General features: G+C 49.7%; 2 protein-coding genes across 6 annotated transcripts in view; one reads left to right on the top strand and one right to left on the bottom strand.

The window, feature by feature from the left end:
- Positions 1 to 36: 36 nt before the first annotated feature.
- On the top strand, positions 37 to 11,488 carry Rhog (ras homolog family member G). Of its 3 annotated transcripts, XM_032893137.1 has the most exons (3): positions 58 to 147; positions 2,474 to 2,569; positions 10,292 to 11,488. In XM_032893137.1, exon 3 carries the CDS (start codon positions 10,361 to 10,363, stop codon positions 10,934 to 10,936), a length of 576 nt encoding a protein of 191 aa, XP_032749028.1. In that variant the 5' UTR covers positions 58 to 147; positions 2,474 to 2,569; positions 10,292 to 10,360; the 3' UTR covers positions 10,937 to 11,488. The 3 variants fall into 3 exon arrangements, with proteins under 3 accessions (XP_032749027.1, XP_032749028.1, XP_032749029.1); XM_032893136.1 differs by lacking the exon at positions 2,474 to 2,569 and having other exon boundaries at positions 37 to 147; XM_032893138.1 differs by lacking the exons at positions 58 to 147; positions 2,474 to 2,569 and adding an exon at positions 300 to 443.
- Positions 11,489 to 12,079: 591 nt separating this feature from the next.
- Positions 12,080 to 19,045, bottom strand: part of Pgap2 (post-GPI attachment to proteins 2) — a 28,005-nt gene continuing 21,039 nt past the window's right edge. Inside the window, exons 4-8 of one of the 3 annotated variants that reach the window (XM_032893135.1) lie at positions 18,776 to 18,948; positions 14,373 to 14,625; positions 14,163 to 14,269; positions 13,487 to 13,595; positions 12,080 to 13,315 (exon numbers count right to left, since the gene is read on the bottom strand). In XM_032893135.1, coding sequence (XP_032749026.1) covers positions 13,185 to 13,315; positions 13,487 to 13,595; positions 14,163 to 14,269; positions 14,373 to 14,625; positions 18,776 to 18,948 — 773 coding nt within the window. In that variant the 3' untranslated portion in view covers positions 12,080 to 13,184. The remainder of the gene's footprint in view (positions 13,316 to 13,486; positions 13,596 to 14,162; positions 14,270 to 14,372; positions 14,626 to 18,775; positions 18,949 to 19,045) is intronic. The other 2 variants (XM_032893134.1, XM_032893133.1) reach the window with 2 other exon arrangements.

Below are 19,045 nucleotides of genomic sequence, written 5' to 3'. Positions count from 1 at the left end.
CGGGCCGGCCCGCCCCCGCGCCCCGCCCCGGCCCCGCCGGCCCGTCCCCCACCCCCCCACTTCCTCCGGCCTCCAGCTCTCACTTCCTTCTTGAGCCCAGAGCCGCCGCCGCCGCCCCCAGCTCCCCCGCCGCGGGGAGGGCACCAGGTGAGGCCAGGGTCGGGCCTGGTGGGCAGGGGTCCTGGGAAGAAGAGTTCAGCCGGCCGGGACTGGGTACCCACGAGCCGGGGAGTTTGCAGGAGGGAGGACGAGGGCGGGAGGTTTTCGTTCACTGCAAGTTGGGCGGGCGCGGCAGGCCGGGCGGGGACAGCGGCCACCGCGAGCCGATCGCTGGTGGCTGGGTTGAGTGTGGGATCCGAGGGACAGCGCGGGCTTCTGCTGTCTGCGAGGGACCCCTGAGATCCGAACCGTGAGAGGCTCGGAAGTGGGAAAGCGCTGAGCTGGTGAGGCTGGGACTCTGCGGTGGGGTGCCCTCCGAAGTTGTGGGGGGTTGTTCAGTAGTGTGTGAAAGGAAAGGGCCTCTGGGCTGCAGAAGGCGCGCTCTCTGCTCTGCAGTTGTGACATTTGTGAGACTGGGGTGTGGGGGTTGGGGGCCGGTGTCTGGGGCCTCTGAAGTCTGAGACTGCAGAGAAAGGTCTCACCCGGGAAGGTCGGAGCCAGTCCATAGCTACACTGTTGCTGCTGAGGATGCGGTGGGGGAATCCCCATTCCCTCTCTCAGTTTTTTTCTGAGCCAACCTCTTTATTCCTATCCCATGCAACAACAGGTATTTAGTGAACACGTCTGTTGTGTCTATCTGACTCAATCTGGCCTTGCTTTTTTTTTTTTTTTTTTTCGGATAAACCTAGGGAAGGAAAGGGCCTCCATACCGATAGTCGCTGACAACTTACGGGACTTTGAGAAGCAGCTGGAGTTCTGACTTAGGGGAATGATTGAGAGCTCTTAAGACGTCTCCCTCACCTGAATTCCACATACTGTCTTCCTCCACTCTCCTTCGTGTCTACCACATTCTCCTTCAGTTTCTTTTCCCCCCAGCCACATTGATGTATGCAGGCCCTGATACATTTACCCTGCCCTGTTGTTTTCTGCTCAGTTCTCTGCTCTCTCCCCATTCCATCTCTTCCCAGCCTCTGACTGCCACACACATCTCTCCCCATTTTGTTTCTGTCTTCCCTGCCGCCCTCAGTCTGTCTCCTTTCCTTGGTCTGTACTCTAACTTTGGTGTCAGAAACTGCTTTAGACTTGCTGACTTTGGGAGCCTTTTTCGAGCCTCTTTAGCTTAGTGGAGATGCTGGCTGCAGCCTTCCAAGGATGGAGATGATTAAAGGGCTGGAAACATGTGCACACGCGCGTGAACATGCAAGTTCTGGTGTGTCAACATCTTTATCTCTTAGAGACAAAATAACTATCTGCCCTCAGCCTTGAGAAGTCCCAGAGCAGAAGCCGGCAGAATGAACCTGCGGTGGGTGACACTGTGGTTAGGCAGGGGAAGCAGTCCGTAGCAGCCAGAGTTGAGTGACACAAGAATAAAACTAGTTAGAAAGTCCATGGGAAATCAAACTACCCTGATTCTTCCCAGTCTCCTAGCACTTACTGGTTCTAAGGAGTGGGGAGAATGTGTTGGGCCATTTGGTCTGCTAGGAAAAGAAAGGGGGCAAAGGCAAGATTCTGGAGGGAAAGCTGCAGCAAGTCTAACTTAAGTCTCTACTGTTTTTTTAAAATTTTGATCAGGAAAGGGCTGCGAGGCAAGGGTGTTTGTCCTTCCTCCCTGCTGCTTGGTGGGGACTGCAGACATTGGGTATCTACATTTTCTGGTGTGTGTCAATGCCTTCACTGGGAGTTGTACTGACCCTCCTGTCTTTAAGCATCCGTGATGTTCTCTTCTTACCAAGGTCTCTATTCCCGCTCTCTGAGGGGTTTCTCCAAAGTCTAACGTAGTCTGTCCTGGCCCTGTAAGTGCTTGTCTCCATTCTGGAGCCCCTCCTCAGCCTTTGGATTACATGCTCAGATTTTGTTTGTCTCTGCCTCCACTGCTCTTCTTCTCTCCATGAGAATAAAAAGAAGTGGAGGAGAGCAAATGTCACATTTGGGGGATCGTCGAGCACAGCTAAATTTAAGAGCTAGGCTCCTTCCCTTTCCTATCCTCTTACCACCTCACAGTTGTCCCTCTCCCATCAATTGTTCCTTCCTCCGGGCCTGCCCTTCTCCACCTGTCTTTCCTACTCTCATTTCTGGGAGGTACAGAGGTTTGGCCCCACGGAGGAAATCCAAGGGATCTGTATTAAATCCCAGCTCGGGAAAGGATGTGCATACGGCACATTTTCTTGGCATCACAGCTCAATAAAAGTCGTCAGGAGCCCTGATTCTTAGCTTGACAAACCAGTACTGAGTTTAGCATTTGGTATAACTAAGCAACCCACAAGGCTCCGAGAGCAGAGATAATGGTGGCAGTAACAGGGTTTTTTTCTCTTAGGCAAGATCTGGCCACATTGGAAATTTGAGCTAATTGCAAGAAGAGTGTGACCAGGATGGGAGGAATCTAAGTAGGAAAACACTGTGGATGGTTAAGGTAATATGAGAAGTGGTAGGGTGACGATGCCGCTCGTCCTGCTTAGCAGTCTGGGCTATGGAGAGTCGCTTCAGGGAAGATGTTAAGGCAGATGATAGTAGCTATTGAAGGGCTATGAGCAAGAAGATACAAAAGGCTGTGGTTATATGGGCAGCTGTGAAGATATGGGTGATATTAGCTGGAGAACAGAGAATACAGAAGGGTGCTGGGCACAGTCTGAAAAACCTCTTCTTTCATGTAGCGTCGATCCATTAGAGGTGAGGTTTGTAGGGGTCTGTGAGAGGACCTTCGAAGGGAAACCAAAGACAAAGCCTGGGCCACCTCCCCAGATCAGACTGGTTTTCCTGTCCAGGGTCCAGCTTCCTCTTTTGTCCTCATCTCACATGGGGGGAGGGCATGTCCCTAGGAGCTAAAGACCAAAGGAGGAGCTTCTCAGCTAGGACAAGACCAGGGTAGCTGGCTGTCCAGTAGCACACTGTTAATGCTAAACCATGAGCAGTACAAGCTGCACTGGGGCTGGGAGGCTGGATAGCTTAAAAGCAAAAGGATGCAGACGGATTTCAGCCTGACTCCTTTGGCCCATTGCTTTATCTATTGAGATTTCTATATATATATTATATATGGGTGTTTTGCCTACATATGTGTATGTGTACAATATCCTGCCTGATGCCCACGGAGGGTGTCAGATCCCCTGGAACTGGAAATCTATGGACCTGTGAGTCACCCTGTGGGTGCTGGGAATGAAATCTGGGTCCTCTGCAAGGACAAATGCTCTTAATCCCACTAAACCATCTCTCTAGCCCTCTGACCCATTACTTACAGAAGCAAACCATGCTAGGGCCATCTTAAAGTCAAAGTTCAGAGTAAAGGTCTTCACCTTTTCAGCTTTGTGAGACAATCAGGCCAGAGGTTAGATCTGGTCCTCACCCTAAATTTGCAACTAAGTCTTTGTATCAGTCTGGTCAACTGAGTATCTCTTGACTCTATTTTAACATTAAGTTGCAAACCAGACCTGGTGGTTACACACCTTTAATCCCAGTGCTTGGGAGGCAGAAGCCCACCTGGTCTGCATATCAAGTTTCAGGCTAGCCAAGGTGTCATACAGTAAGACCGGTTCAGAAAAACGACTTACGTTTTCAGTGCCTCAGACCCAGCCTTCATGTCTCAGCAGCCTTGATCTGAGCAGGTTAGAACTGTCGCTCTTTATTCAAAGTACAAAGATTGCTGTAGGTGGACAGATAAAAAGGCAGTAATGCTGGGATCTTGTCTCAGGACTCCAGGATGGGCTGTATACCTTGCCCTCTGCCCCAGCTGTGTGCCCACTAACAGTGGAAAATAGATGTAGCGTTTCCTCCCCGTTTTTTTTTTCCCCTTTGTGGAAACCCCCTCAGACCTTGGGTGGCACGCTTAGAGGACTAGGAAGCCCTGGGTTTCTCTGTTTTTAAGGTGGGGGACAGGATTGCAAGGTTGGCACTCCCAGCCTCATGTGAAGTGAGCAAAGGAAGTGCCACTTCACAGACCCAGAGGTTGCTGAGCTGCTGCTAGGCAGAGAGAAATAAGCCAGTGTGTGAGCCTTCCTCTGTGTGGCTGGGTGGGGGAGGAGCGGCCTGGCTCCCCAAGCTGGAGCTGTCCTGTCTCTGGGGCTCACCCTTTGTGGAACATCCTGGGTGCTGGGATGAGCATGGGACAGACTTAGTGAAGCTGTCTCAAGTCTCTGTGCCCTCAGCTCCAATGCCTTGTTTCTTCCTCCTCTGTAGTCAGTCCCTAGAAAGTAGCATCAAGTCTCTCTTACCCTACCTACCATAGTCCAGACTCCTCTGTGCTGGAGCCCAGAGGTGGAAAAGGACAAAAAGGGAAGAGTCCTTCAGTGTGGGCTTTTTTTTTTTTTTTTTTTTTTTTTTTCCCTTTCCAGACAGGGTTTCTCTCTGTAGACCAAGCTAGCCTGGAACTCAAGAGTTTTGAGTGCAGTGCCTCTGTCTCCTGAGTGCTGGGATTAAAGGCATGTGCCACTACACTGCCCTCAGGACTTTCCTTTTCTCTTCTTTAAGACTGGGAACTGGATTCTCTTGGGTTCTTCCCTGCTGCTGCTGAAAAGGGGTAGAAAGAGCCTCAGCCCTTGGCCTGGTCCCAGTCCCACACTGACCTCATGTCTCCCCCAGCTTCCTCCTCCCAGCCCAGCTGCAGTCAGCTGCATCCCCAGTGTGAGCCTCCTTGTTTTACCTACAAACAAACAAGCAAACAAACAAACAAACTTGCAGTGCCCTGTCCCTGGCCTGGTTGTCTTTGGCCAAAGGTCTGCAGCTATTCCCATCTAATCCTTGGCCTGTCTTCTATTTTTTCTTCCCATTTTCTTCAGCCCCTCTGAATTACCACTGCCTGACTTCTTACTCTTAGCCGAAGACAGAGCAGTCTAGTTTGTGCGACCCTAACTTTCTGTTTCTCCTGATCGAGGAAGAAGTTGGCTACCTTTGTCCAGTGTCTCTTGGACATAGAGGCTTTCCTTGTTCCTAGTCTCAATGTCAGGATTGATTGGGGGGAGGGGGTTGTATGTCACTCTGCAACTTCTGTTCAGCCTTGTGCCGGGCTTCTACACATAAACGGGCTTTCCTGCCCACAGATCATCCAGTAGGTAGGTGTTGAGCACAAACAGAACAGTCACTGCTGGGAAAGGTAGAAGGAGGGAGCCGTGATAGACTGGAGAAGGTGGGAACAGAACTGAGCCCAGATGGCTGGAAGAATCGGAAGGGTACACAGCATTCAGAGGAGCTGAGCTCTTGTGTGCACAGAGGGACAGATTAAGCTCATTGTAGTTTGTTTTGTTTTGTTTTGTACTGACGGCCACATGTGCTGTACTCAGCTAGTGAGTCAGAAACAAGGCAGGACTTTTCCCTCTAAGATTTCCCAGTTAAGAACAAGAGATAAGATTCTGACCAGCATCCACATGAAATAGACAGTTAGACTTTGGATCAGTGAAGTCACTTGTGACTTGTGACTTGGATTGGGACACACACACACACACACACACACCCCTTGGGTTTTTCAAGGCGGGTTTTTCTGTGTAGCCCTGACTGTCCTGGAAGTCACTCTGTACACTTGGCTGCCTTCCAACTCAGAGGTCCGCCTGCCTCCACCTCCCAAGTGCTGGGTCTAAAGGTGTGTGCACCAGCACCCAGCTTGTACAGAAACATTCTTGGCGTAGGCCACAGCAGCGCTGGGCCCTTTTCAGTATTGCTTGTGTTTGGGGGTAGAGACTTACACAGGTCACTTTGCAGAGGTAAGGGCTGGGATGTGCACTCTCAGTAGGGAGGGTTGCAAAACACTAAGAGCCTTCCTTGTGCAGGCTGTAGGATTACACTTAACCCATCTTTTAGAGCCCATGCTTCCCCTCCCCCAGTCCCAGTTGGGACACTTCCCCTGCTCTAACTGCCACAGAGATCAGGCAATCAGGCAAACATCAGTACTTCCTTTTCCTCCCCCTTCTGGACCTGCCTGGGACACACCCCAACGCCAGGGCTCACTGGATGCAAGCTGAACTCAGGGACCAGACTCACCCTCCTGCCCCATGAGCTAAATTCTCACACTAACCCCTCTAGAGCCATTTCAAGCTAATTAGCAGGATTCTTTTTTTTTTCTTTTTTGTTATTCTCCACTAGACTCAGTTGGGGCAGGCTTGAGAGGGACCCATCCTACTCTTCAGAAGCGCTGTCCCAACAGATCAGAAGGCAGTGGCTGTACAGTCCCTACACTCACGGCTTTTCTGTGGTTGAGTGTACAGAAACCCAGCCTGCTATTTAAGTGGGCTTCTACCACTTATGTACAGAGAAGGAGATCCACAGCCAAAGCAGAGTTAAAGGACTTTAACGATGCTATGGAGCCTTATGGAGTGGTGAGATTTAGCCTAGGCCCAGAAGAATCAGGAAGATTCGAAAAGGGAAAGGGAATATCAACAGAAAGAAACGCAAGCATAAAATCTGAGAGACAAGAATGACTAGGACTCGACAGGTGTGGTGCTGCCCACCTTCAATCCCAGCACTTGGGAGGTAGAGGCAAGTAGATCTCTGAGTTCAAGGCCAACCTGGTCTACAAATTGAGTTCCAGGCTAGCTAGGGCTATACAATGAAGCTGTCTTGAAAAAAGAGGGGAGGTGGGGAAGAGGAGGAAGAAGAAGAAGAGGACTACTGAGACTTGCTTTACAAACACCATTGTAGGGGCTGGAGAGATGGCTCAGGGGTTAAGAGCACTGTCTGCTCTTCCAGAGGTCCTGAGTTCAAATCCCAGCAACCACATGGTCACTCATAACCATCTGTAATGGGATCCAACGCCCTCTTCTGGTGTGTCTGAAGACAGCTACAGTATACTTATAATATAATAAATAAATCTTTAAAAAAAAGAACACCACTGTAGACCCTTTTGGGGCAAGGAGCTAGGAACTCATACTAAGGACCTATCTCATGCACATTCCGTATATTAATGCACTTAACCTTTATAGAACCCAGTGAGATAGTACTGTTGCAGCCACATTCGAGAGATAAGGAAACTGAAGATTACAGAGGCAATTCATCCTAAGTCCAGGGTCACACAACTGATAAGTGGTGGGAAAAAGAGTTTAAGTCCAGGTCTGTATGATTCTAAAACCCCTCACATTATGGTAATCTTTGAATGACAAAGTGAGAGCCCAGGCATGATCTCAATGAGTTAAACTGGGTATAAAAGCCCAAAACAAGTTGTCGTCATTGGCTAATGTATAGACCCTCAAGTAGAATTTATTTGCTAAACCAAGTGGGGTTTTTTTGTTTGTTTGTTTTTTGGGGAGTTATTATATTTATTACAAGGGAGTAGAATTCTGGAAATTGAAACTGGCCTTTTGCCCATGCTAGGCAAGTGTACTACCACTGAGCCACATCTCAACAGTTTTTTGTTTTGTTTTGTTTTTTTCTTCCCCCCTGCAGCACTGGCAATCTTTTCTTCCTATTTGACATAAGTTAGGCCCTATAGTGTAGAGTTTAAGTACTTAAAGGAAACTTATCTGACCCGCTTCAGCCAAAGACTTTCAGAGAAAAGAATTGCCATACAGCTGGAGATAGAGCGCCATGGTAGAGCACTTGTCTAGCACGTGTGAGGCTCTAGGTTCAATCCTCAGTAATGCTAACAATGACCAAAGAAAAAGAAAGACATTAAAGAGGAAACGAGACTAGTTTGAACTGGAAGTAAATAGGGAGGAACTAGATAGATACCACTCACGCATGAGCATATGTCATGAGCACAACTCTAGGGGGGGAAGGCTCTGCTTTTGTCGCTGCTGATGTACATAGTACACGACAGTTTCCAAAGTATATTGCACTCTCGTTCTGTATCCCCATGAGGCCAGGAAGGCAAGTGTTATGACTATTGCTGTAGCGATGAAGAAACTGAGGCCGAGGTAAAGGAGAATGACTAATTTGTCTAAGGCTCCACAGTTATCTGGGAGCCATCTGATACAATGAAAAAAAAAAAAAAACTTGGGACTTTGGATCACAGAGCCAAGTTTGTGTCCTGGCCTCCCATACTCTAAATAGCTGTGTGAGGTTAGATTACTTCTAACAGTTCTGAGCTTGGTGTCTCTGTTTGTAAGATAGAAGTCCTACAAGTAGGTTGTTAGGAGGATTGGGTAACGTGTGCTGTGCTATCCGTAAAGACTTGGACCACATGCAGGTGAATCAGGATCAGCAGGTGAGCTCCACAGGTCAGACTCAGGTGTCTGGTACTCTTGGTCATATGGCCACACCTTGTTTTGCACAGTAACTCATTCATAATCCTTTTCCGGTGTCAGGGCCCTCTTCCCTTGCCAGCCGGAAGCTGCTCTCCCTCCCCACCCCTTTGAGGGCTGACTTACTGATTGCTGGTTGATAATCAACCCCCAGAGAGCCTGTTGTACTTTTAGTCTCTTGGGCCTGTGACTGCTGGCCAGAATTCCCTCTTGCCTTCCTGTCTGTTCAGCCCATTGCTGCATTTGAGGGGTCTTCGCCTTCCTGCCACTTCATCGCTTCTGTATGGACCTGAAGATTTCAGGCCCAGGAATTCTTCTGTGGACTATTAGTGGATACAACTAATGACCCTTGTTAGGATACAAGAAAACAGATTTCATTCTGAGGTTTTCCTATGTGTGTATATTTCATGCTTGGCTCATAGTTGCCCCCGGTTCCCTCTCTCACCCCTCCTCTCGACACATTGCCCTTCCTCTTCCCAAGTAGTTCCCCTTCTGCTTTTATGTCTCTCGATCTGCCCCCCCCACAACACACACACACTTAAAATATCTTTTCCTCTGTAGGCCTAAGTCTTTTTTGTTTGTTTTTGTTTTTGAGACAGGTTTTTACTATGTATCTCTGGTAGGCCTAGAACTCATTAGGTAAACCAGGCTGGTCTCAGACTTGCATAATCCGCCTCTGCTGCCCGAATGCTGGGATGGCTGGTAAACTTACCACTTGCAGCTTGTTTTACTTCGCCCACCGAGTGCCTTTGTCGTAGACTTTTTAAGACTCACTTTTTACCTGTATTCCTGTCTATCTGTATGTGTTTGCATACAAGTGCCAGTGCCAAAGGCATAGGCTTCCCTAGAGCTGGAGAGACAGGCAGTTGTGGAGCTGCCCAGAGTGGGTGGGTGCTGGGAATTGAACTCCAGTGCTGCAAAGCAGTACCTGCTCTTAACTGCTGAGCCATCTCTCCAACCCCAGACTTTCTACCTTCATTTCCTGAAAAGAGAAACTGAGGCCCAGACGAATAAGTGTCTGGTGCTTGGCTGCAGTGAGTCAGAGAGCTGCATTAGAATTTAGGTCTGTGGTCTTGCAGTCTGAGGCTCTCTACTATCCAGGAGGGCCTTTATATACATCTGCTGCCCACTCTGAGGGACAGCTGTCTGACTGTCCTGAAGTCGAACACTCACTCATTGGATGGAAATCCTGTTAGTGGGAACGTGAGAAGTAACCCCATCCCATAGTACCATCTCCCTCCCAGCTGGTCCTAGAAGCCTCCGCAGTCTGGAGAGAACCAGCACCAGGGTTTGGGTCCACTGAAGCTCCACAGCACTGGAGTTCCTTCTCTGTTTCAGGACGAGGGATTGCCCTGGTGCCATCATGCATATCGACTTTGAGTTTTGAGGCTTTGGAGCAAATATTGAGAGAGTGGACTAATGAGAGGCGTCCATAAGTAGTTATTTGATGAGCTAGCAGATCCCTGTATTAAGGAAGAACGAAAGTTGACCAGGTACTATCCTCAGTGTTTTAAAATAACTAATCCATAAAGTAAGGACATGCAGTAGGTATTATGTCCATTTTACAGGTAGAAATACTGAGGTTTAAGGAAGTGGTTTGTCCAGTGTCATTGCTAGAAACAGGGATTTGACCTTAGGCTGGTACCAGAGCTCATAATGCTGCAACTTTGCAGCATCTTGTCCAGTACCTCTCCTCATTTCCTTTTTTATCTGGGTGGAGACAGGGTTTCTCTGTGTAGCCCTGGCTGTCCTGGAACTCTCTCTGTAGACCAGGCTGTCCTCAAACCCACAGAGATAGGCTTGCTTCTGCCTCCCAAGTGCTGGGATTAAAGGTGTGCTGTCACAGCTGCCCAGCGTCTCTCCTTCTTCCTCATGTTTGTATTAGGGATGCCGTCAAGATAAGTGAAGAAGTGGCTTTTCTGTCTCAATTGGTATAGGTCTCCTAAATCAAGAATGTCCCTCTCATCTCTCCACAGGTCACTACTTCCAGTGGGGTCCAGAAGAGGGAGGAGGCACTGCCTCCACGGTAGTAACTTTACAACACAATGCAGAGCATCAAGTGTGTGGTGGTGGGTGATGGGGCCGTAGGCAAGACGTGCCTTCTCATCTGCTATACAACTAATGCCTTCCCCAAGGAATACATCCCCACTGTGTTCGACAATTACAGCGCCCAGAGTGCAGTTGATGGGCGCACCGTGAACCTAAACCTGTGGGACACTGCCGGCCAGGAGGAGTACGACCGCCTCCGCACCCTTTCCTACCCCCAGACCAACGTCTTCGTCATCTGTTTCTCCATTGCCAGTCCACCCTCCTATGAGAACGTGAGGCACAAATGGCACCCAGAGGTGTGTCACCACTGCCCTGACGTGCCCATCCTCCTGGTGGGCACCAAGAAGGACCTCAGAGCCCAGCCTGATACCCTACGGCGCCTCAAGGAGCAGGGTCAAGCGCCCATCACACCACAGCAGGGCCAGGCGCTGGCCAAGCAGATCCACGCTGTGCGCTACCTCGAGTGCTCAGCGCTGCAGCAAGACGGTGTCAAGGAGGTGTTTGCCGAGGCTGTCCGGGCGGTGCTCAACCCAACACCGATAAAGCGTGGGCGGTCCTGCATCCTCTTGTGACCCTGGCACTCAGCTTGGAGGCTATCCCTTGTCCCCCCACCAATTGTGCCTTGGCGCCTTGTCTGCCCCCAGCTGTGCCTTAAGGACTAATTCTGGCACCCCTTGCCTGGGAACTCCCTGAATGCCTTTTATTCCTTAAGGAGGTACACAGGGAAAGGGGCTTTGGGCCCCACCCCACTCTGCTTGGGAATACCAAGTATTCCATGAGTTCACCTCAAACGGGTTGACCTTTCTAAGAGGCTAACCCAGTGCTCCCCTCCATTTCCTGCTACTGACCAGTTCATCCAGCTTTCCACAAAGTTGTTGCTGCCTGATGTGATGCCTCCTCAAGATAGGGGCTCTAACCTCTCTCTGCCTTAGCTCTTGGAGTAAGCTCTCCAAGATGTTCTCTCCCTCTCCCAAGGGAGGAGCCACAGAATCCTCAGAAGAAAAATGTGCCCTAACCTGCCCCATGTGCCCAGGACTTATGCGCCTGCTGACTGACTCAGGCCCCATGCTCCTGGGGGCCTTTCCTACCCCCATCAGCATCAATAAAACCTCCTGTCTCCAGTGGCCCCGGCTCCTCCCTGTGTGCTGGGCATTGGCGGGTGGGCATGAGCTAGGGCTCCCCAGAGACTGGGAACCTTTTGTTTCCTCTAAGAGGGGACAGAAGACAGTAGGCTCCATTGTGGTTCTTTACCACCACCCCTCAATTTCCCTAACAAAGCTCTGGGACCCAGCCACAGATGCCACTGAGGACTAGGATGCAAAGTGTGAGGAGAAGGCTTCCTGGTCTAGGGCTCCAACAGGTTTTGAAAGCAGCCTGAAGGCTGGTGCGCTCAGTCAGACATCTGAGTTGCCCCTGAAGTGGTTCCAAGGGGAGAGGCCCTTACTGAGAAGGGTTACAGTCATAACCAGGTCTCTGCTTCAACTGAAGACTCTTGTCCAGCGCCCAGGTTATCATTTCAGAGACCACTGAGCCACTTGTGTTTACCAAATTGGAGGCTGAGGCCTGGCTTAGGAAATGCTGGGTAGTAGGGGTCAGGGGGAGACCAGATGAAATAATGAGCTGCTGTAGACTAACCCCTCCATTCTGGAACCCAGTCTTCACCTCCGGTCCCACGCAGAAATGAGCCTCGGGAGTGACATCCCCACCCCAGACTATTGGCAAAAGAAAAAAATTTATTGTCCTTTGAAATAAAATATACAAATGAAAGATGGGGATGTGGGACAGTCACGAGGATAAAGGAAAGCCAAGGAACCCATTCTGGAGTAGGGAAATCTACCTCTGACCCCTCCCCCCATCCAAGGAGGGAAAGGTCTCAGAAGCCTGCGATTTTAGGGTTCTTTGATTTTTTTTTTTTTTTCTTCTAAAACAGGGTCTTACTGTATAGCCCTGGCTGGCCTTGAACTCAACAGATATTTGCCTGTCTCTGCTGTGTTGGGATTAAAGGCATGTGCCACCGTGCCTTGCATCTTACTTCATTTTTGAGACAAGGTCTCACGTGTAGCCCAGGGTGGCGTGGATCCTGAAGCAGTCCACCCATCTCAGCCTCCAACATGTTGGGATGACAGACATATTCCAAGAAGCCAGAGGTTTTAGATGGGAAAGGAAAATATATCCTACGCTTGATGCTGCTTCTGGGACAAGTTATCTGTCAAGTACAACACAACACCACTTCCATTGGATGACCTTGGAGACCAAAGCCCTTAGAAGTCACACAACAGACTTCCCCAGGCATACCCGGGAACACAGTGAGGCTGATGGGGAAGAGGTTACACCTCTAGAACACCTGGGCAATTATAGAACCACCACCTGGGTGTACACACTCTGGGTGTACACGGTAGATCGCTAGACACATCAGTCAGATGAATGACCAGAGTGAAATGGCTGTGACCGTCAGGTAGCAGCCATTGCTCTGGACCCTAACCTTAGTGAAACGTGTCTATATAAAGGTCAAAAACTAGACAGTCATGAACCTCAGGACTCTTCTTTTTTTGTTCTCTCTCTCTCTCTTTTTTTTTTTAGCACCAAGTGGTAGGGCTTTCCTGCCAGCTCAGCTTTTTAGGACCTTTCAGTGAATAGTGATGCTTCTTGAAGATCCCCATGAGAGATGAGAGGTGGGGAGAAGTCAGCAGTGCTGGGGTCCGCCTTGTCCTACCCTTCCCGCTCTTCTCTCCCAGTCCCCAGATGGAGAAGGGCCCAGAGAGGACACTGAGATAGGGAAGGCCAGAGTGGTTTCTTGTTTTCCAGCATCAGAGACAGGGTTTAGAATCTCTTTTCCTCAGGCTGAGAGGTTATTAGCAGCTCTTTGTTCCCGAAGTCCCACCAGGCTGTCATGTGGAACGCCATGTTGGTTAGGACCACAGTGTACTCCAGGATGGCAAAGATGGTGTACACTGTGACGAGGACACAAGGGACACGATGAACCTCCTGTTTTACCCTCTAGTGGCTTCTTCAATCATTCACATTACCAGCCAGTGACAAACAGCGCCCAAGACCACTGCCCACCATCGAAACCACACAGTTGCTCTGAAGTCACTTATTTACAGATCCTAGCCTGGCCTCACCTCCAGCCTCACAATACATGTTGTGCCGGAAGTAAACAGCCAGCGCCGAGAAGAAGGAGATGAAGTTGATGATGAAGAGCCGTTGTTTCCAGCTGTAGGACTTGCGATCCTAGAGGACAGGCTATCTGATCACTCTGCAGCTTGCTGGGTATATATTGGTGGGCTTCCTTCTTAGACTCGGTTCCTAAAGGTTGGGACTCCGCACCCCCACCCCCACCGGTCACCAAGATAGTCATGGAAGGGCGAGTATAGCAGGGGCAGCAAAAATGATGAGCATTTGGGGGCTGGAACAACGAAACCAAGAAACAGTGCTATTCTTTGCCTTTCCAACTTGAAGTCCACCCACCAACCCAACACTTTCAGGTTCCGTGGGGCAAAGAAAGGCCACATACATGGCTGGGTTATTACAAACCAGTCCACTGACATAGTGTTTCTAACCCACTGGGCATAGCTACTACCCTTGATTTCGGCCCCAATTCCAGTCTCTATATATTCTCCAGTACTATCCAAATGGTTGAATCAACCATTTTCCACTCTCCAAACCTCAGCCCAGAGCCCCATATCCTTCTCTGGGTTCCTATTAGAAAGTTCTTTGTTACCCGTTATTACCCACATCCTGAGGACAGATGTCCTTTTCTTCAGGGCCTCCTAGTGCCCAGTAGGGGTAGGACCGTACCTCCTGACTTACTGTGTGCTTCTTGGTCAGCCGCCAGAGAATGCAGGTGAGGAGCATGTAACTGAGGGAGGCCGCGATAAACACAATGAAAGCATTTTCATGGATGGCTGGAGGGAGAGAGGAGGATGGACACCACCCTCACCCTTAGGCAGGGTGGAGGGCTGCACCCGCTTCCCGATCCCTTCACCCCTCCCTTGTCCAGGCACCCACTGAAGTCCTCGGAGGAGGAGACATAGGTGAGCACAAGCAGTGCCAGGTTCTCCACCACATTGAGACTGAAGTTGAGGCGGCAGAGAAGGCGGTAACCCGGGCACGGGGATGCACAGCTGAGGTAATGGTTCCAATAGGCGAAGGCTGTCAAGAAGCGGGGTGCCGAGTGCAGGCCAATGCAGAAACGCCACACGTAGCGCTGGGGAACCTCCCCACCAATGGCAGAGCTCACCGACGGCAGGTAATTGGGCACCTAGAGAGTTAACGCAGGAGTCTAGGCATCCCCTTTGCTGCCCACCAGGAGAGCCTTCTCCCCATCTATCAAAGCCACTCCCTTCTCTTCCAAGTTCTCCTCCTGGTGCCCTACCAAGCCTTCCACTTTTAGGACCTAGGACTGACATGTTTACTCCCTAGTCTGTCCGGAATTTTAAACGAGGGCAAGGTGACTATCTCCATTTTTCTTGAAACCAGAACCTACAAGTTTGGGCAGGTTCTCCTGCCGATAGCTGGGGCAGTGCCTGAATAAAGAAGGCTCTGTGGGCATCCCAGGATTCCAGGTTTGAGTCCTAAAGACCAGGATGAGTCACAGACCTTCCTGACTTTCTTTGGAAAGTCCTGCTGCGCTGTTCCTCTCACTGCTTCCGGCTCCACTCGTTCCCCTAGGCAGATGCACCAATGTGTAGAGGATGCTTTGAGATCCGGAGGGGAGCCAGGAATTACAGGTAATCCCTAGTCTAATCATGTGATTGTGTTTAAGGAAGTGGGATCTATTTGGACAGTGGTGTTGCACACCTTTAATCCCAGCACTCAGGAAGCAGAAGCAAGCAGACCTCTGAGTTCAAGGCCAGCTCGGTCCGTCTACAGAGTGAGTTCCAGTACTGACAGGGCTACACAGGAGAACCCTGTCTCCAAAACAAAACAAAAACAAAAAAGAAAGAAAGGAATCTCCTGATGATATATTCTAAGAAAACAGCTCTGCTAGGTGTGGTGGTGCGTGCTTTTAATCTCAGCAGAGATGAAGCAGGCAGATCTCTGTAAGCTCCAGGCCTGCCAGGGCTACCAAGAAACCTGTCTCAAAAGAAACCCAGAGATAGGACGAGGGTCTCCTGCATGACAGAACATTCACTGTGAACCTGTGTGGCATGCGGGTCTGGAAGGTGAGCATTGCTAAAAGATTCCAGTACAGGAAGCTGCCGACCCACTGCCCGCACTGTCTACAGTCACTCTTAGACTCTCAACAACAGCCAGGGCACTGTACAGCCCAGCAGCTCAGCAACTCTGCTCTAAGTCTGAAATGTCCAGAATTTAGGTCTTCAGAAATAGTTTTGGAAACTCCATCCCTTTCTTCTGATGATGCTGAATGAGTCTCTGGACTGCTGGGATGGTGGACAATGCTGGAGGGAGCTCCCAGGGAATGGGGTAGGCCATCCCGGACTTCGCAGTCACCAGAGCACTGCCAGAGGAAGCCAAGTGCGGAGTTTTCAGGGAAGCTGCTCTAAAAGTTGGATCTGCACTCCACCTCTGCCTTTACCAACTAGGTGATCTGGAGTAAGGCCCTTCACCTCTCTGAGCCCCAGTGTCCTCATTGGCAATATGGTTATGTCACCTCTCTCATATGGGATTTATTTAATTTTCTTTAACTAAGAGTCTCACTATGAAGCCTCAGCTGGCTTGGTAGTTGCTATGTAGACCAAGTTGGCCTTGAACTCACACAAATTCCCCTGAGAGTGCTGATATTAAGAGCATGTGCCTGGCTTTGCAGGGTGATAGACCATCTACAGTGTCAGGCACACGGTGGGTGTCCTTGAAAAGCATGAGAAAAGGCTGTGAGCCACAGGACTACTGAGTCTGAGAAACCACTTAGAGGGAAAGGCAACTCACCAACTAATGAGGGGAACCTCTTCTCCTGCCTTGACAGCCTCTCTGTGCCCTGAGTGCTTAAATGGGCCTTTCTAGAATATTCATTCTGAAGACAACTTCCCAAGCTCAGGTACTTAGCAGGGAACAGGGCCAGTATCTGAAGGCTACTCACTGAGAGGAAGTGAGGCTAGTGACGTCAGGCTGTCTTCACACACTGCTTTCAGATTAAAGATGAGGCAAGAGCTTAAAAGTAGGGACTGCCTCATCCGTCGGATACAAACATACACATATCATCAGGTAAATATTTCCACTTCCTTCTCCAACAATTAAATTTCCCTAATTCACTAACTGTGCCAACAACAATCTCAGAAACTATCAGTTACCAGATATACACAGTTCACTTCAAATATCTCTGTAAAACCAGAGCTAAAAGCACTGATGGGCAAAGATTCCCCATTCTAATAGGGAAGTAGATCAGAAACTCATAGAGGGAAAATTTCAAGAAATCCCCTAACCAGGGACTGGAAAGATAGCTCAGTAAAATGTTTGCTATGCAAGCATTAGAACCTGAGTTTGAGCCGTAGGTCTTAGGTTAAAAAGAAAAGCAAAAAGCAAGGCAGAGTGGCGTGTACTTATAATCCCAGTGCTGGGGAGGCAAAAGTAGGGAGATCCTTGGGGCCCACTGGCCAGCCGGTCTAGCCAAGTGAGACTGTCTTACAAAACAAAGTGGATGGCTCTGAGATATGACATCCTAAAGATATCCTCTGGTACACACACACACACACACACACACACACACACACACACACACACACACACACACAAACCATCAGTTTATTCCATTAAAGAATAAATCTTCTGGCTGCAGGCAAAAAGCCCTCCTCCCCCAACACACGCACATACTAACTATGGAAGGTTTATCTACCTTCTTGTCCTCCACCTCTTACCAACCTGACGAAAACTCCAGCTCCTGATGATCCTTTTACTCCTCCTCTGGGTTCCACTCTCTCATGTGTCCTCACAGTCTCTGTCTTAGCACTGGTCTCCAGCAGCATGAGCTGTACTAGGATTTCCACTGAATCCTGATTTCTTTTTTACATTTAGTTATTTATTAAAGTTGGTGAGTACACTGTTGCTGTCTTCAGACACACCAGAAGAGGGCATCAGATCCCATTACAGATGGTTGTGAGCTACCATGTGGTTGTGGGAAAATGAACTCAGGACCTCAGTCAGTGCTCTTAACCACTGAGCCATCTCTCTAACCCTCCCCCCCCCCCTTTTTTTTTTTCAAGGAAGGTTTCTCTGTGTAGTCCTAGCTATCCTAAAACTCACTCTTGTAGACCTGGCTGGCCTTGAACTCACAAAGATCTAGCTGCCTCTCCCTCCCAAGTGCTGGGCTTAAAGGTGTGAGCCACCACCACTAGGCTTACTCTCCTTTCTTTACTCTTGATCCCTATCCTCTTTCCAGCCAGAAGCTAGAATGAACTTTAAAGCACAAACCTGACTGCGTCTCTTACTGCCCGAAATCTTTCCACAGTTGTTAGCCTGGCATTCACAATGATCCTCTCTCACCTCCTCACAGTCCAGCAGCAAGCTCCCTCCCCTAGGAAAGGTGTCTTCGGTATCTAAGCTAGGTTAAATGTCTCCTCTGAGCCCTGTGTCCCTGCATTCCCTTTTATCACAATAAGAATCCCGATTCAGGGTCAGGAGATAGGAACACTTGCTGCTCTTCCAAAAGACACAGTTAGGGCTCCTAGCACCCATCTTAGGCAGCACACTACTACCTGTTACTCTAGTTCCAGGGGATCTGATGTCTTTTGGCTTCCCGTGGTAGCTGTCCTTATGTGCACATACACAGACACACAAATAAATAAATCCAACTCACTATACTGTAACTGTACCCAGAGATCATCTCTTATGTGAACTGGACACTAAGAGCAGCTGAATATTCATCTCCATACTTTCTGACACACAATTTGCACTCCTGAGCCCTAGGAAAAGACCGAATAGAGATCTAGAAAGCAGGAAGTCCAACCTGGTTTCTAGCTAGCCTGAGTGGACCCAGGCTGTGGGGCCTAGGACTGCCAGTGAAGAAACTGACCTTGAAGACTGCAGAACAGAAATCCAAGTAGGGATCCCCTAATCTGAGATAAAACTACTTGTTACTCATCCTGGCCCCTGGCCTCTCATATCCATCGTCTCCCGATTCCTCTAATCTAGTTTTTTTAAGCACCTTCTTCCTCCTCCTCCTCCTCACCTATCCTGCCCAGCCACAGATCCTCCCCTTCCCCTGACCCTCTCACTCTCACCACACTCTGCCCCAATTCCTCTGTATTTTCTGCAATCCTCTTCCACATTAGAGGTGGTAGAGACCACCTAGAGTCCCTGCCTCTCATTTCTCCACTCACCCTGACCTGCCTCACCCCCAGCCCTTTGTCACTTTCCTTCCGCTGACCCTCCACCTCTCGCCTACTTGCTGATCCTTCCCCTTGCCACTACCTTATAACCTGCCCCTGCCCCGGTGCTGGGATGCTGGGACTCACCCCACAGTCAGTGGCCACCGTGTACTCAAAGTGGAACACCAGAGACCAGATGATGCAGAAGAAGAAGCCGAACAGGGGGAAAGTGATGACCCACCAGACAAAGGCCGTGAAGCGGAGCCGGAACACAGTCCCATCGGGGTCCAAGGCCGCAGAGAACATCCTGTGAGGAGTGGTCCAAGCAAGGCAAGGGGCACAACTTGGGGCCTGGTAGGATACCTGGGCCTGGGGAAATAGAGCCTTTTCTAGAGCTGGCACAAGAAAAAGCCAGAA

The sequence above is a fragment of the Rattus rattus genome, chromosome 2, assembly GCF_011064425.1.
Source record: "Rattus rattus isolate New Zealand chromosome 2, Rrattus_CSIRO_v1, whole genome shotgun sequence".
In the NCBI taxonomy this organism is placed as follows: domain Eukaryota; kingdom Metazoa; phylum Chordata; class Mammalia; order Rodentia; family Muridae; genus Rattus; species Rattus rattus.
Note: the sequence above shows the minus strand (reverse complement) of the source record. Positions and strands in the feature narration are given on the sequence as shown.

What these genes read in the sequence shown, in the direction of transcription:
- Rhog (XM_032893136.1), top strand. Translation starts at nt 10,361, where the DNA reads ATGCAGAGCATCAAGTGTGTGGTGGTGGGTGATGGGGCCGTAGGCAAG.